The sequence below is a fragment of the Pseudoliparis swirei genome, chromosome 19 (genome assembly GCF_029220125.1).
Source record: "Pseudoliparis swirei isolate HS2019 ecotype Mariana Trench chromosome 19, NWPU_hadal_v1, whole genome shotgun sequence".
Classification (NCBI taxonomy): domain Eukaryota; kingdom Metazoa; phylum Chordata; class Actinopteri; order Perciformes; family Liparidae; genus Pseudoliparis; species Pseudoliparis swirei.
Window position 1 is genome coordinate 27,882,537 of NC_079406.1, and position 15,910 is coordinate 27,898,446.

General features: G+C 42.9%; 2 protein-coding genes across 13 annotated transcripts in view; both read right to left on the minus strand.

Moving 5' to 3' along the window:
• The window catches only part of nfkb1 (nuclear factor of kappa light polypeptide gene enhancer in B-cells 1), a 34,519-nt gene extending 27,123 nt beyond the window's left edge, over positions 1 to 7,396 (minus strand). For 2 of the 9 annotated variants that reach the window (XM_056438929.1, XM_056438924.1), the window contains exons 1-5: positions 7,140 to 7,396; positions 5,964 to 6,007; positions 5,655 to 5,748; positions 1,729 to 1,769; positions 1,352 to 1,450 (exon numbers count right to left, since the gene is read on the minus strand). In XM_056438929.1, the coding sequence (XP_056294904.1) occupies positions 1,352 to 1,450; positions 1,729 to 1,769; positions 5,655 to 5,748; positions 5,964 to 6,002 (273 nt within the window). In that variant the 5' untranslated portion in view covers positions 6,003 to 6,007; positions 7,140 to 7,396. Of the gene's footprint in view, positions 1 to 1,351; positions 1,451 to 1,728; positions 1,786 to 5,654; positions 5,749 to 5,963; positions 6,008 to 6,900; positions 7,060 to 7,139 lie in introns of those variants that run through there. The other 7 variants (XM_056438926.1, XM_056438930.1, XM_056438931.1 and 4 more) reach the window with 7 other exon arrangements.
• A 3,074-nt stretch (positions 7,397 to 10,470) lies between these two features.
• LOC130209797 (diacylglycerol kinase theta) overlaps positions 10,471 to 15,910 on the minus strand; it is a 29,174-nt gene continuing 23,734 nt past the window's right edge. For 2 of the 4 annotated variants that reach the window (XM_056439643.1, XM_056439644.1), the window contains 9 exons: positions 15,453 to 15,568; positions 15,202 to 15,353; positions 14,437 to 14,585; positions 14,188 to 14,366; positions 13,503 to 13,603; positions 13,289 to 13,435; positions 13,099 to 13,210; positions 12,856 to 13,008; positions 10,471 to 12,346 (listed from right to left, as the gene is read on the minus strand). In XM_056439643.1, the coding sequence (XP_056295618.1) occupies positions 12,254 to 12,346; positions 12,856 to 13,008; positions 13,099 to 13,210; positions 13,289 to 13,435; positions 13,503 to 13,603; positions 14,188 to 14,366; positions 14,437 to 14,585; positions 15,202 to 15,353; positions 15,453 to 15,568 (1,202 nt within the window). In that variant the 3' untranslated portion in view covers positions 10,471 to 12,253. Of the gene's footprint in view, positions 12,347 to 12,855; positions 13,009 to 13,098; positions 13,211 to 13,288; positions 13,436 to 13,502; positions 13,604 to 14,187; positions 14,586 to 15,201; positions 15,354 to 15,452; positions 15,569 to 15,910 lie in introns of those variants that run through there. The other 2 variants (XM_056439647.1, XM_056439645.1) reach the window with 2 other exon arrangements.

Consider the following 15,910-nt stretch of genomic DNA (forward strand, 5'->3'; position numbering starts at 1 on the left):
GGATATATTTGTTCCTAATGTATATCATTTTTTAAAAATTATTTATATATAATACAAATATTTTTATATAATAATAAAAAAATATATAAATATATATCAATATATAATAATCATGTCCTCAGAAAGTGAACTTTCCTATATATGTTGATTAAATGCAGGTGGTTTTTTTCGTTAATTGAGTGACTGAACGTTTCATCATCATCCAGGTGAGCCGTGAACCCTTTAAATTACATTTCCAAATTATTTTTAAAAATGCTTTGAGGATATTTTTCACGTCTCAAAATGACAAATCTATGTTCGTAAATTTCTTTCAAAAAGAATCACCACAAATAATTGAAATCTAGAATTATGAGACGATGCAGCGGTTTGACGAGTGACATTTTTAATAGCTTAATTAACTTTAAATGATCAATGAATTGTTAAAAGTAATTCATCATGAAAGAAAATGACATTTTCAGCCTCTCGGAGATTAAAGATGTCCTGTGTTCTGGTTTTTATATCATATTGAACTCAATATCTGACCAAGTACAAATCATTTAAACACTAACTAACCTATTTTCTGGATCAAACGGTTGAAGCATTGATCTAGAAAACGAGCTGCCGATTGATCGATAACGAACGCGACTCGTCGTCTGAACCTGGACTGACGTTGCTCTACCTGGACTGACGTTGCTCTACCTGGACTGACGTTTCTCTGGAGGTCTGCAGAGAGACGAGAGGCAGACAGGAATCTGGGGATTTCCCGTCTGGTTTTAGCTCCAAAACCGAAACATGAAATGAAACCCATACAGATTGTTTACAGTGGGAGGGGTTCTCAACATAAGGTCCAACAAACAGGGGGTCGTCAGATATGCACACGGGGGGTTTTGTTAAAGATTTGGTTGAAATAAAAATACTAAATCAAAGAGTTTAAGTATATCATTTATAAACGTTACAAAGGCGATTTTGCCGTCGCCATCTTGGAATACGACTATTTAGCAACCAGTGAACAGGAAGTGACCATATAAGGACTGAGGAGGAGAATGTGAAGACACCGTATACGTCTCTGGTGTCGACCTGTCAATCAGCTTGTAGCCCCGCCCCTAAAGCGGCCCCCGCTGTATGGTCTGTGTGACTCTAAATGACCATAATGTACTACACATGAAACATAGACTTCTATACAACCAGAGGAGCCGCCCCCTGGTGGTCAGGAGAGAGAATGAAGCTTTAACACATGAAGCGTAGACTTCTATACAACCAGAGGAGTCTCCCCCTGGTGGTCAGGAGAGAGAATGCAGCTTTAACACATGAAGCATATACTTCTATTCAACCAGAGGAGTGGCCCCCTGGTGGTCAGGAGGAGAGGAGTTACCTTGACGGCGGGGTAGGTCTTGCTGTTCTTCTCGCTGGAGGCTCCTGGCAGGCCCCCGTGGGATGGGCCTTCACAGCCGTACCTGAACCTGAAGCCTCGCTGGGAGACAAACGGACGGAACATTCATCAGCAGAACAAAGACAACACAGCTCTTGTTTTTTATTTTCTTTGTGCGCTTCAGTTTCAGTTTAACCCTCTGAAAGAATTAAAAACACATTTCTAAGAGAAAATAAAACCGGATGAGTCAATTAAAAAAAGGATATTAAGGCATCTTGAAAACTAAGAAGGTATTTATTGCCCATAAAGTAATGTCAGTTATTCTGAAAACGTTGTATGACTCGCCCTCTCTGCATTAACTCCCCCCAGGTGAGTCTCACCTGTTTGGGCTGCTCCACGATCTGCAGGAATGGTCCGTCCACTGAAACCACACGGAACTAGAATCAGGAACAGTTTACACAGACATCTATTCATGTTTACAAAGTATCAACAGATTAGTGTGTTAACAGCTGTAATCTGTAAATGAACAAATCGGTCCTTGTATTATTTGTTAAGCTTTGATTTTAATGAAAACATTTTAAATAAATAACCTTATATAATGTAAAAGTACATTTAAAACCTACAGTCATTCAGACGTTTGATTAATTGGTATATGGTAGTATATTGTAGAATGTGGCACTATATGGTAGTATATGGTAGTTTATGGTGGTTTATAGCAGTTTATGGTGGTATATTAAATTACATTTATTTTGAAGAGCCCATTCTCACAAATTTGCCTCAGAGGGTTTTACAATCTGTACAGACATCCCTGTCCCAATATAATATATGGCTGTTTATGGTACTATATGGTAGTTTATTGTGGTTTATGGTAGTTTATGGTGGTATGATATGATATACCTTTATTTGTCCCAGTGGGGAAATTTCAAAAATCACAGCAGCGCATCAGAGCATTAATGAAAATAAATATAAAACTATATACTAAAAAAAAAACTAAATACTAAGACTAAATATGGTAGTTTATGGTGGTATATGGTAGTTTAAAGTGGTATATGGTAGTTTAAAGTGGTATATGGTAGTTTAAGGTGGTATATGGTAGTTTAAGGTGGTATATGGTAGTTTACGGTGGTATTGCTGCTGCCACTGATGAAGCATATGAACTGTACACACATGTATCAACACCTGTACGCCGCAACATTCGCACCCTCTGTCCCTCCTCCCTGTCCTCCTCTCTGGCCTCCTCTGTCCTATCTGCTCTCCCCTCAACTGACTGCTTCTCACTCATGCATCCTAACTCTGCCGCAGACACTCTCCTCTCTTCCCTGTCTTCATCTCTTGATTCTCTTTGTCCTTTTAAGACACGACCGGTTCGGAAATCCTCTCCGGCTCCGTGGTTGTCGGACTCGTGGCGCCGAGAGAGCCACCCTGCGGCGGAAAGAAAATGGCAAATCGAATGAAGCGGAAGACTTGCTCTTCTATCAATCTCTCCTCTCCTCCTTCTCTTCCTCTATCTCTGCAGCCAAAAGCTCGTTCTACCTGACCAAAATTCAGTCTTCCTTCTCTAACCCCAAAAAACTCTTATCTATCTTTTCCAACCTCCTTGATCCCCCCTGTCCCCCTCCTCCTTCCACCCTTTTGCCGAGCCACTTTGTCGACTACTTTACAAACAAGATAGACGACATACGCTCCTCCTTTACAAATCCATCTTCTATCACCTCACCAACACTAACTTCTTCATCCCTCTCTTTCCTCTTTCACCCCTTGTCTCCCAATCAAGTTCTTAGCTTGGTGACCTCCGCCCGACCGACCACCTGCGCCCTTGACCCCGTCCGTCTCCCATTCTCCAGGCTATTGCTCCTGACCTTCTGACCTTCCTCACCCATCTTATTAACAGCTCCCTCTCAACTGGCTGTTTCCCTAACTCTCTGAAGGAGGCGAGAGTCAACCCTCTCCTGAAGAAACCCACCTCGACCCGTCTGAAGTCAGCAACTACAGACCGGTCTCTCTTCTTCCTTTTCTCTCCAAAACTCTGGAGCGAGCTATCTTGAGCCAAGTGTCTTCCTATCTACACAGTAACAACCTTCTTGACCCTCACCAGTCTGGAGTCAAGGCCGGCCACTCGACAGAGACGGCCCTCCTTGCTGTCTCTGAGCAGCTTCACACTGCTAGAGCAGCCTCTCTCTCCTCTGTCCTTATCCTTCTAGACCTTTCTGCAGCATTTGACACCGTGAACCACCAGATCCTGATCTCTTCTCTTCAGGACCTGGGGATCTCAGGCACTGCACTCGCTCTTTTCTCTTCCTACCTTAAAGACCGCACCTACCGGGTAACTTGGAGAGGATCTGTGTCTGATCCTTGTCCTCTCACTACTGGGGTTCCTCAAGGCTCCATCCTGGGTCCCCTCCTCTTCTCTCTGTACACAAATTCTCTCGGCTCTGTCATTCGTTCGCATGGCTTCTCCTACCATAGCTATGCCGATGACACCCAACTGATCTTCTCGTTTCCACCGTCCGAAACACAGGTGGCGGCGCGAATCTCTGCCTGTCTGACTGACATCTCTCAGTGGATGTCTGCTCACCACCTGAAGATCAACCCTGACAAGACTGAGCTACTATTCCTTCCAGGGAAAGGCTCCCCCACCCACGACCTGACTACCACCTTCAACAGCTCTGTGTTGGCCCCTACCCTGACTGCCAGGAACCTCGGGGTGACACTCGACAGTCAACTCTCCCTGACGGCCAACATCGCTGTGACGACGCATTCCTGTAGGTCCATGCTGCACAACATCAGGAGAATACGTCCTCTTCTTACTCAGAAGGCGGCGCAGGTTCTGATCCAGGCTCTGATCATTTCACGCCTCGACTACTGCAACTCCCTCCTGGCTGGTCTACCCGCTAAGGCCATCCGACCTCTGCAGCTCATCCAGAATGCAGCAGCTCGACTGGTCTTCAGCCTCCCGAAATTCACCCACACCACTCCGCTCCTCCGCTCTCTCCACTGGTTACCGGTGGCTGCTCGCATCCGCTTCAAAACACTGGTCCTGGCGTACCGTGCTCTAGACGGATCGGGCCCCGTCTACATCCGGGATATGGTCACACCGCACACCCGCACGTTCGCTCCGCCGCAACAGCCAACCGACTTGTGACTCCTGCACCTCGAGCTCATCACTCTACATCCAGACTGTTTGCTGTCCTGGCTCCTCAGTGGTGGAACGAGCTCCCCACTGACATCAGGACAGCAGAAAGTCTCTACATCTTCCGTCGGAGACTGAAAACACACCTTTTCCGACTATATCTGGATTAAAACACAGATTAGCACTTCAGTGGCACTTAGATAGCACTTACTTATGGTACTTTTGTAGTTCGACTATGTTGAGGAAATGTTACTTCCTGTATTCTTGTTGTTCTTAGTTTGTACTCTAGGTTGAAATGCACTTATTGTAAGTCGCTTTGGATAAAAGCGTCTGCTAAATGACATGTAATGTAATGTAAATGTAAAGTGGAGAAAGTTTCCCTCCTGATCTTTGCTTCAGTCAAACTCTCAGAACGAGGAAGTGAGAGCCGACGGGTCATGAAACTCTCCTCTCACTCGACTTCGCTGTCGTCACAACAGGAAGCACAGATCGCTTATCCACCTCCGCTGGTTTCTCCCAAACACGGATCATTTATTGCTTTAGTTGTTTTATGTGCAAAAACATTGACGTTAAAAATGTGATGTTGTTGAAAATTGTTTGTCACTTCAGGGGAATTAATGTTTTAGTAAAAGTATTAATAATGTTAATGTGTTCGGAGTAATGTCTGCTATGAGTTATGATTCAGCCAAACGTCAACCTGACTTCCTGTCTGTATTGACCTGCATTCACCTGCCTCCCTTTCCCCTCTCAGGTGAACATTTAGAAATCACCAACACTCAACAATAAAATGACAATTTTTTACCTGACAATGCTCTGAAAACGTTGTGATATGCGTCAGTCAGGCGTAACGGTTAACGATCGATCAAGTCAAAGTTTCACCAACAAATAAGTCACGCAACGTACTTTCTGACTTATTATTGACTGAATGCAGTAAATCATGTAGGAATGTGCACCTGTGAAACAGGTATTTAGTTAGGATTGTGATACCCGAGGAGGGTCCGACCAAACCACGTATTTAATGTGGAGCACCAGGTTTGAATTAAAGATAATACTAAATACACAGAAGCAGTTTGTTAAGTTGAAACCACAGTGTAAATAAAGTAAATAATGCACATTGGACCAGCAGGTAAATAAGAGGCATTAAGCCTCCTTTACAGCAGGTGTGAAGACGCTCACCTGTCTGCAGCGATGCATTCTGGGACATCACGGGGAAATGTGTAAAATCCCACACCTGATCCATTCCCATGTTGTCGAAGATCTGAGAAGAAGTCTGATGAAAACTCGATGTAGGAACATCAATATTTATAATATAATATCATCATATTTATGAAAGATGCCAACAACAATTAGCTTTTTTATTTATTTTCTTAATGAGTAGATTTTGTCGTTTAGTCCATAAAATAGTAAAGAAAAGATATATATATCTTGTTATAACACAATATTTCATTATTTGCCATTTTGCTGGAGGAGGTTCGGTGAGTTTACCTGGCTGGACGGATGAAGGTAACGGTCTTCTCCAGCCATGCTGTCTGCAGGTCAAAGGTCAAAACAATTACACCAAGAGTCACACAAAGTTAAGTTAACCAACGATGGTGACAATGATGTAAGCAAACAATATAAAACAAACCTGCATCACTCTTTATTTGATCATTTATTTATAACGTTAATAAAAACCTGACACTCTAAAACGATTCACATCGAAATACATATATTTCTCCATCGTTTTAAATGTTTTTATTTTGTAATAATAATGTAAATAATTGCGTAAAGTTTTAATTACAACACGTGTATTTATAAATGTGTATTCTCCTTGTTATAGTTAATAAAAAAACACCGTTGACACTTGTTGCTGTTGGGTTCACTGTGTGTGGACCGAGCTAGCTCGCCGGCTAAAGGTTAGCTAGCACTACCGGGACTGGTTTTTGTCCTTTCTCTCCCTTAAAGCGACGGTTTAGAATGAAAAAACGGTGATTACCGGTAAACACGTCAACAGCACCGACGGACCCGCACAGGCTGTCTGCCCGTTGGGCGTCGTGTTACCGAGAGGGGAGGCAAACCGCCACCTGCGCGAGCTAGCCGCGCGCGCCCCTCGCGGGTTTCCCCGAAGGCGGAGAACAAGGAACTCCGTCCAGAAACCTGCCGGTTGAACGGTTCTCTCTCTTTTTCACACACTAAACTTCAACGGAATATATAATAGTATTGTATATTCTGACTCGGGCGGATCCGGACATGTTTTCGGCACGTTTAAAACATTTTAAAAGTGTCATCTTCACGCCGTGTTTTCCTACTAAAAAGTAAACGGTGGACCGCGCGGTGTTGTACTGGCGAACTCTTGCGGCAACTGCGACTACCGGAGGATTTCCACGTTAGATACACACACGCCGAACTCAACCGGGTGTCGTTCACGGTTATAAAACCGTACCTTAGCAGCAGGCGCGAGACATACGCGCGTGTAGCCGTCAATAAGTTAAACCGTAAAGTTCCCATTTTTTAACGCGCAGTCTGGCCGCGACGCGCGAGCGAAGTTACCTGGTTGACAAGGAAGTGTGTCGCGAGAGTAACAAAGCAACGCGTCACGGTGGATTTATGGTAATTAATGCGACCACACAGTGAACGAGTTAGTTAGTCTTGACTATAAAGGGTTAGTTAACGCGTTCTCACCTAGTTAACTCAGGTGACCAGTCGGGTTCACTTTGGCTCGCGCAGAACCAGTAGATCCATTTACTGCAACAGGGGTTTAATTGGGGTGCGTCGTGACGCGCCGCGACGACGTCATGACGGTTAGACGAAAAAAGAAGAAGAAAAATAACTTTTAATCACGAATAAATCCGATGTTTGACCCCGGTGCGCGCGCCGCTGCACTGCGCGTTGTAGTTAGTTGAAGTTGTTCATAAAGTTGATTTCGTTCCCCCGCTGGAAATTCCCTGTGACGTAGCGAGAGAGGCGGGGAAACGCGAAGAGGTCTCACTCTGATGCCCGTTTCCGCCACTTTGAGGAAAGACAAGTCATTATGAGCTACTATAGATCGTAAATCAAAATCATGAGGTATCAAGTCATAATTATGAGATAGTATCTCATCATAATGTATACCATGATGTTTAGATTCTCTATTTTATTTTTTTAAATATTGGGCATTTTTCTTATTAGATACTTTGTCTTAGATCCTTTCTCTTTTATTTTTCTGTGTAATGTAAAAGCTGATTAAGTATTTAGAGAGATCATCATTTTAAAGATGATTACATTTCCAATAAAATGCAGTGCAGAGTGAGATCTCTGATTCGTCATAAACCATCTTTGGAGTTGTTGACCTTCTGCCCCCTGCTGGTCAAACCGGAAATTAAATCGGTAAATCTAACTGGATTAAAATTAATTTTTCTTTTAAAATTCAAATGTATCTTTTCTTTATCTATTTTAAAGTTTATTGTGTCTTTCATAATTTCCCTTTTTTGTTACAAAACACAATAATGTTGAACCAGTTCTACTAATAATATTTAATAATTAAATTCAAGAAATGAATGAAAGTTACACATATTTAATAAGACAATGACTCATTTGCATATTTAAACATAACATTTCCGAAAACTTGTAACATAAAAAAAAATGTAATGTGAGAAATGACCGTTTACATCTACGAGTTATTTTTATATTTTACTTATTTGAAGTTCAATAAACTTCCATAAACTGAGTCATTTGTGTCAAATGACTGTTTCCTCTCCGATTCATTCAGTTTAATTTAAATCGTTGAGCAAAACTTTAGTGTAGAAATAGTCATATTTAAAATATATATTTAAAACAATTTGAATAAAAATTATTGGATTTAAATACTGGCCTCAAAATATACTTAAAACAAACAAGTATTAAATAACCAGAATGACTCGTTATAACTACCTTATGTACACACATTTATATTAATACATGATTTATTCGTTAGTTGAATATTTTTTGTTTAAAAAGTAAAACAAGTAGAAGAATCAAGTAGAACATCAAAGATACTGAAGTACTTCAAACTTTCCTAAAGTACACGTTAAATCAGAAAACACAAAGTATTTTGTTCTCATGTTTTTCGTTTATTCTGATTAAACACGTCAGTACTTTTAACATATATGTGTACATTGTATACATGTGTGTACTACATGTGTGTACTACACTTGTGTACGACACACTCATCTTTATTACAACATTCATAATAACCTGAACGTTAATCTAACAGTTAGAGCAACTTTACAGTTAAAACTTAACAAAAATAAACATCTTATAATAATAATAATCTTATAATAATACATCTTATATATTTAATAGAACTTTTAAAACTGAAACTTTACAGCAAATAAAACATTTGAAAGAAATCTGGAGGCACACGAAAAAATCAAAGCACTGACGGTGTTAATGAGGCACGACGAAAACCTCCACCTGGAGAACTAACCTCCACCTGGAGGAGAACTAACCTCCACCTGGAGGAGGACACACCACCACCTGGAGGACACACCGCCACCTGGAGGAGAACTAACCTCCACCTGGAGGAGAACTAACCTCCACCTGGAGGACACACCGCCACCTGGAGGACTAACCGCCACCTGGAGAACTAACCGCCACCTGGAGAACTAACCGCCACCTGGAGAACTAACCGCCACCTGGAGGACACACCGCCACCTGGAGAACTAACCGCCACCTGGAGGACACACCGCCACCTGGAGAACTAACCGCCACCTGGAGAACTAACCGCCACCTGGAGGACACACCGCCACCTGGAGAACTAACCGCCACCTGGAGGACACACCGCCACCTGGAGAACTAACCGCCACCTGGAGGACACACCGCCACCTGGAGAACTAACCGCCACCTGGAGGACACACCGCCACCTGGAGGAGAACTAACCGCCACCTGGAGGACACACCGCCACCTGGAGGACACACCGCCACCTGGAGGAGAACTAACCGCCACCTGGAGGACACACCGCCACCTGGAGGAGAACTAACCGCCACCTGGAGGACACACCGCCACCTGGAGGAGAACTAACCGCCACCTGGAGGACACACCGCCACCTGGAGGAGAACTAACCGCCACCTGGAGGACACACCGCCACCTGGAGGAGAACTAACCTCCACCTGGAGGACACACCGCCACCTGGAGAACTAACCTCCACCTGGAGGACACACCGCCACCTGGAGGACACACCGCCACCTGGAGGAGAACTAACCGCCACCTGGAGGACACACCGCCACCTGGAGAACTAACCTCCACCTGGAGGAGAACTAACCGCCACCTGGAGGAGAACTAACCTCCACCAGGATTTTTAAAGCTTAGATTCATACTCTTGTAAATCTCATATTTTCTTGAAAATCTCAATCAAATTCAACTTGCAGAGGAGAAAGAACTTTGCATGGAAAAGCAAGTGGTGCGTTCAAGGACACTGAGATTTTACAGTTTACGGTAATATTTCTGATGCCAAATGGAAGTTAATTCACATTTACATGCGGCTCGACTCACGGAGAAATTTAGATAAGAAGACAAAAGAAAGATTTTTGGAATCAAAATCTTTTGTTCGTCAGTTTCAAGAATTTGCAAGTTTCATTTTTTAAACATTAAAATGAAGTGAAATCAACGACTTTTGAGCAGGAAGTAAATAAAATAAAAGAATCTAGAACAATCAGAAGACGAAGAGCGAGACGAAGAATAACGGTTTAAAACATGTAAAACCAGAAGATCGTTACCAGCGACTCAAACCGATGAAACACGTCATGCGTGTGCTGAAACACGCTACCGGCGTGTGCACCGTGTACAGTACTCATGTCAGCACACGCTAGTACACGCTAGTACACGCTAGTACACGCTAGTACACGCAGGACTGACATGCAGCTCAGCCCTCAGCCAATGAGAAGTCACCGTTAGAGCATCGGCTTCACGTCAGAGACAGAAACTCAGACGTATAAAAGACGATAAATGAGATTTAAAATCACACGAAACGCCGGAAACGACTTTCAGAAACGAAACACAGAATTTAAACGTTTTATTTTAGCACCAAAATAAAATCAGTTAGTTTAAAAAAGAAAGAATCCAAAGTCCAGAGATGAAATACAGCGTTGGCTTCATGGAGAGTCAAGTGTTCCTTTCTTTACGCTTCTTTACACTTCTTTAACTTTCTTTACACTTCTTTAACTTTCTTTATGCTTCTTTAACTTTCTTAACACTTCTTTACGTTTCTTTACGCTTCTTTACCTTTCTTTACGTTTCTTTACACTCCTTTAACTTTCTTTACGTTTCTTTACGCTTCTTTAACTTTCTTTCGCTTTCTTTACGTTTCTTTACGCTTCTTAACGCTTCTTTAACTTTCTTTAGCTTTCTTTACGTTTTTTTACGCTCCTTTAACTTTCTTTAGTTTATTTACGCTTCTTTACGTTTCTTTACGGGAATGTGGTTCTTCTGTCTTTGTGATGAAATGTTTAAAAGTCTAATTTAAAACATAATTATTGTAGATCTTCTTGTTGTTCTTTATTTTAAATACCGAGGTGAACAATATAATTAAATCCCCTTATTGGAAATGACCGTAAATAACTTTTTTTAATGTTCAATGGCGAATTAAGAATATACACTTTTATTAATCCCCAAGGATCAAGCTAACATGCTAACAAGCTAACAAGCTAACACACTAACTAGCTAACCAAGCTATATGTCTGGTTATGTTTAGCTAGTAATGCAGCTAATTATCTGGCTAGCTAACGATGCTACCTGACCTCAAAGGGACACATTTTAGTAACGTATACCTTTTGATTTACAGTGTTTATTCACCCATAACAATTAATTGGGTTTTGTTTTGCTAACCGGCTAAAAAGATTTGTTTGTCTTCGCGTACTTTAATCTCAATGGCACAACATTTTAAACATTATTATATTATATATAAGTTTGCACAGTTTCTACCTGAAAGACACAAAGATTCTAGAAGGTGTGAAGCAGCCGGCGTTTAAAAAATATCTATAATTCAGATAATTTGTTTTTAGAAGTTAACCGTTAACCTCTCGTGCAAAAAAAGTTACAAGTTTAAATCTTGTGCGACGGTATTATCGTAACACGCAAATATATTTTGAGGCAAAATAAAACTTGGGGACGAACTATCGGTTCATAAATCATAATATTTACAGCTGAAATACAAACTCTGCTTCAGGCTTTACAGTTTATCTTTGACTCCAGTTACACTTAGTGGTTTCTGAGATGTCTTGTTTCCTGCTCAGAAGAAGAAGAAGAAGAAGAAGAAGAAGAAGTTTAGATATAAACATAATGTGTTTGCGGCTTCTTAGCGAAGCGGCCGGTCTTCAGGAGTTCTCCCGTTTCTTCATATTCTCTCCTGACAACATGATCGAGGTTATAATCTCTCTGTAGCTGCACATTATTCTTCACAACTAAAGTTATTACAATTAAATTACCTGACGCTGAGTCTACTGCTACATATACAGAAATCTACTTCTGTTAAATACTTTTATAGATTTACTTTGTTTAAACTCTGAAGCTTATTCGTACTGAGGAATCGTCTCTCTCTATGCAGAACTCATATTTTTAAAATCTGCAAATTACTTGTTATTCTTGCCTTTTTTTTTTTATTCAGTTGCTGAAAATTAGCCGTGTGAACTCTTTCGGTGATCAGTGCCTGGTCAGCCGGATGGAAATGAGATCCAGGACGTTAAACCTCCTTCAGTCCCTCAGAGGGAGCTCACAGAAACAAAATGGCCTCCCAGATAGCAGCAAGGGGTGAAGGGCAGGATGTTGACTCTCAGGCGGGTCGGTCAGTGTCCTCCGTCTCTGGAGGACGGACTCTCAGAGCGACCGTCCCTCGAGGACTTCTTCTGCTTCTGCTTCGACTTCCTCAGCATCCGGACCTGGAGACACAGAGGAGTAAACATGAGTACAGATACACTACAAGGATACACACCAAACTACAAGGATGCACACTAAACTACAAGGATACACACCAAACTACAGATAGACTACAAGGATACACACCAAACTACAAGGATACACACCAAACTACAAGGATACACACCAAACTACAGATAGACTACAAGGATACACACCAAACTACAAGGATACACACTAAACTACAAGGATACACACCAAACTACAGATACACTACAAGGATACACACCAAACTACAAGGATACACACTAAACTACAAGGATACACACCAAACTACAGATAGACTACAAGGATACACACCAAACTAGAAGGATATACACCAAACTACAAGGATACACAATAAACTACAGATAAACTACAAGGATACACAATAAACTATAGATACACTACAAGGATACACACTAAACTACAGATAAGCAAGGACTAAAGATGCAAGACAACAGACAAACTACGGTGGCCTTGGGGGTCAAACCTTCGGTCCGGCGGCGGAGATGATGATCTGACCCGGCGGCTGGATCCACGGCTCCCCGTCCACCTGGACCGGGATGGGCTTGCTCACCGTCAGCCTGACGTAGTTCCCTTGAGCAATGCGAATCCCTGAGCGCAGGCCGCTCTGCACCTGGCCCTGCACACGCACACACACACACACACACACGGTTGAAAGCTCTGGAAACAGGAAGTGGACCTCGGCCTCGAGCGGCGTGACGTTTCTCACCATATGGACGACGCCGGTGACGCCGACCACCTCCAGCAGGCCGTCGTCGATTCTGGGTTTCCCGTGGCGAACATCGACCTCTGACCCCCAGAGGTCAGCACCAGAACCCCAACTACACACACACACACACACACACACAGGTGAGAGTGGGTTCCCGTCGCCCAGGTGAGGCGTGAGGGGCGTGTCCTACCTGGGGATGTTGAGGAAGATGAGGCCCTCGATGTGCGGCAGCGGGACGTCCTGCGCGTCCACCTGCAGCCGCAGCTCCTTGTGCAGGCTGCGGCTGCAGCTGATCTTCTGCAGGCCCACCTTCACGTACACGCCCTTGTTGTGGAACCTGTGGACCGTTTAACATGTTGAAAGTTGCTGTTGTTGTTGTTTTGTTGCTGTTGTTGTTGTTTTACCTGCTGGTGAATTTATCGGGGTCGTCCTCTCTCGCCTGGTGGAAGTCCAGGCTGACCTCGGCGTCGATGCCCAGACCGAAGTAGTTGTTCATCTGCACGATCTGAGACAAAAAGACACGTTTAGGCCTGAGAATTATTATTATGAGTAAATACTATGAAATCATTATGAGAATTATTAATATTATCTGACCACCCGTAGTAACTGGTTTCACAATATTATTATTATCATTAGTATTATCAATATTATTATCATTTTTAATATTGTTATCATTATTGTTATTAGTATTTTTTTAATTATCATTATTGTGAATAATATTATCATCAATATTATTGTTATCATTATTATTATTTGTAATATTATTAATAGTATTAATATTATTGTGATTATTATTTCTATCATTATTATTATTATTATCATAATTATTGTTAATATTATTAATATTATTGTTATCATTATTGTTAATATTATTAATATTGTTGTTATAATTATTGTTAATATTATTAATATTGTTGTTATCATTGTCGTCATCATTTGAACAAAATTGTAAATTTCCTTTTCAGTTATTAGATCTATAATAAAGTATTTATTTATAAGTTACTACGATTGAGAAGTTAACAGGGAGAACGGATCAGGACCGCTAGTCCTGACGGTCCCGCAGGACCCGGATCTGGAGCTGGACCCGACCTTGGGGGGCTCCAGGAAGCCGTTGTCCTTGCCGTCCCCGGAGAGGTCTTGGTGGTCCAGCAGGATGGTCCACCGGTCCATCAGGACCTGGTCCGCCTCGTCCACAGAGACCAGGATGTGGTGGGGGTCCTCGCCGCTGAACCCCGCCCCCCAACGCAGGACCCGAGCCAAGTCGTTCCCTGCGGAGAACGAGACAGACTTTAGGACCCCGCGGACGCCGCGTCTGAACCTCGGCAGCGGCGGGCGCACCTGTTCCCAGCGGCACGATGCCGATGGGCGGCTCCCGGCACACCAGCTTGTGGCGGACGGCCTCCAGCACGCCGAGCACCCAGCCCACCGTGCCGTCGCCGCCGCACACCAGCATCCGGAACCGGGGAACCTCCCGGAACGTGTGGAGGCTGCAGGGAGAGGCGTTCAGGAAAATCAGACATCACAGTTATCAAGGCCTGCAGAGGGAACCTTTCAAAAAGTCACCAGAGAATAACCGTGTGACCACAACACCAGAGGTCAAAGGTCATGGCTGCAGAGGCCAGTCCAAGGAAAGTATCGTTGCCCGTAATTTACATTCAAATGCGAGAGACTGTTTTTGTTGCTCTTTATGTAGACAGTCGCCATCTTGGATTACGGCCGTCGCCATCTTGGATTACGGCCGTCGCCATCTTGGATTACGGCCGTCGCAATGTTTTTGTTGTTGTTTTATTGGAGTTTGTCAACGCATTTTAATTACAGGTGCAATATAAATAAAGTAATTAATTGACCTTTACATACGTAGAATAAGGATTTACGGTGTAAGAATGTTTCCCCTGTTGACATTGTATTTCTCATGACGCAATGCATCCTGGGACATGTAGGCCTTCACCATCAGACAGACAGATTTAAAAAGTGGCCAGTTTTCTCTTTAAAAAGTTCAAAAAAGATCCATCAATAAAATATAAACCCCTCCGGCCTGAACGCCCCGTGAACATCGAGGGGTCACGTGACTCTCCCGGTCCGGGGTGCGTTGGTTTCGCTCACCCGGCCAGCGGGCCCCCGTTGGAGATGTCAAAGACCTGGTGGGGGTTCAGCAGCTTCCTGAAGCTGTAGAGGAGCTCCCGGCCCTTCATGCCGCCGCTCCTCGGGTTCACGAACACCAGCAGGGGGCAGACGTCGGCTCCCAGAGAGGCGTGCTGACGACAACAACAACAACAACAACCCGCGTGTCAACAGAGTGTTTCTCATTCACTGTGTGAGATCACCTGGAGGACTTTAAATCTAAACATTCTCACCGTGATCTCTGGGATGACGAGCGAGGTGAGCGTCCGGCCGCCGGCCGCCGTGTCTTTGGCCAACATGTAGATCCGCTCGGCTTCAGAGAAACACGACACCTGCAGCGCCACCGCACCTGAGGGCGGCCATGACATCACTTCTTATTATAATCATGATTACATCACTTCTTATTATAATCATGATTACATCACTTCATATTATAAATCACTTCACCACTTTTTTTACAAATTATTCAAATCAAGGATAAAGAAAGTTGACATTTTTTCTGAGACATTTGTAGTTTTTTAAGAGAAGCAGATCCGACAACGAGATCCAAGAACACGAGAAGACGCTAGAATACGATAATACAATACGTTACTATACGATAATACGATCCGATAAGATCCGATAATACGCTACTATACAATAATATGATACGATAAGATACAATAACCTACGATAAGATACAATAAGCTAC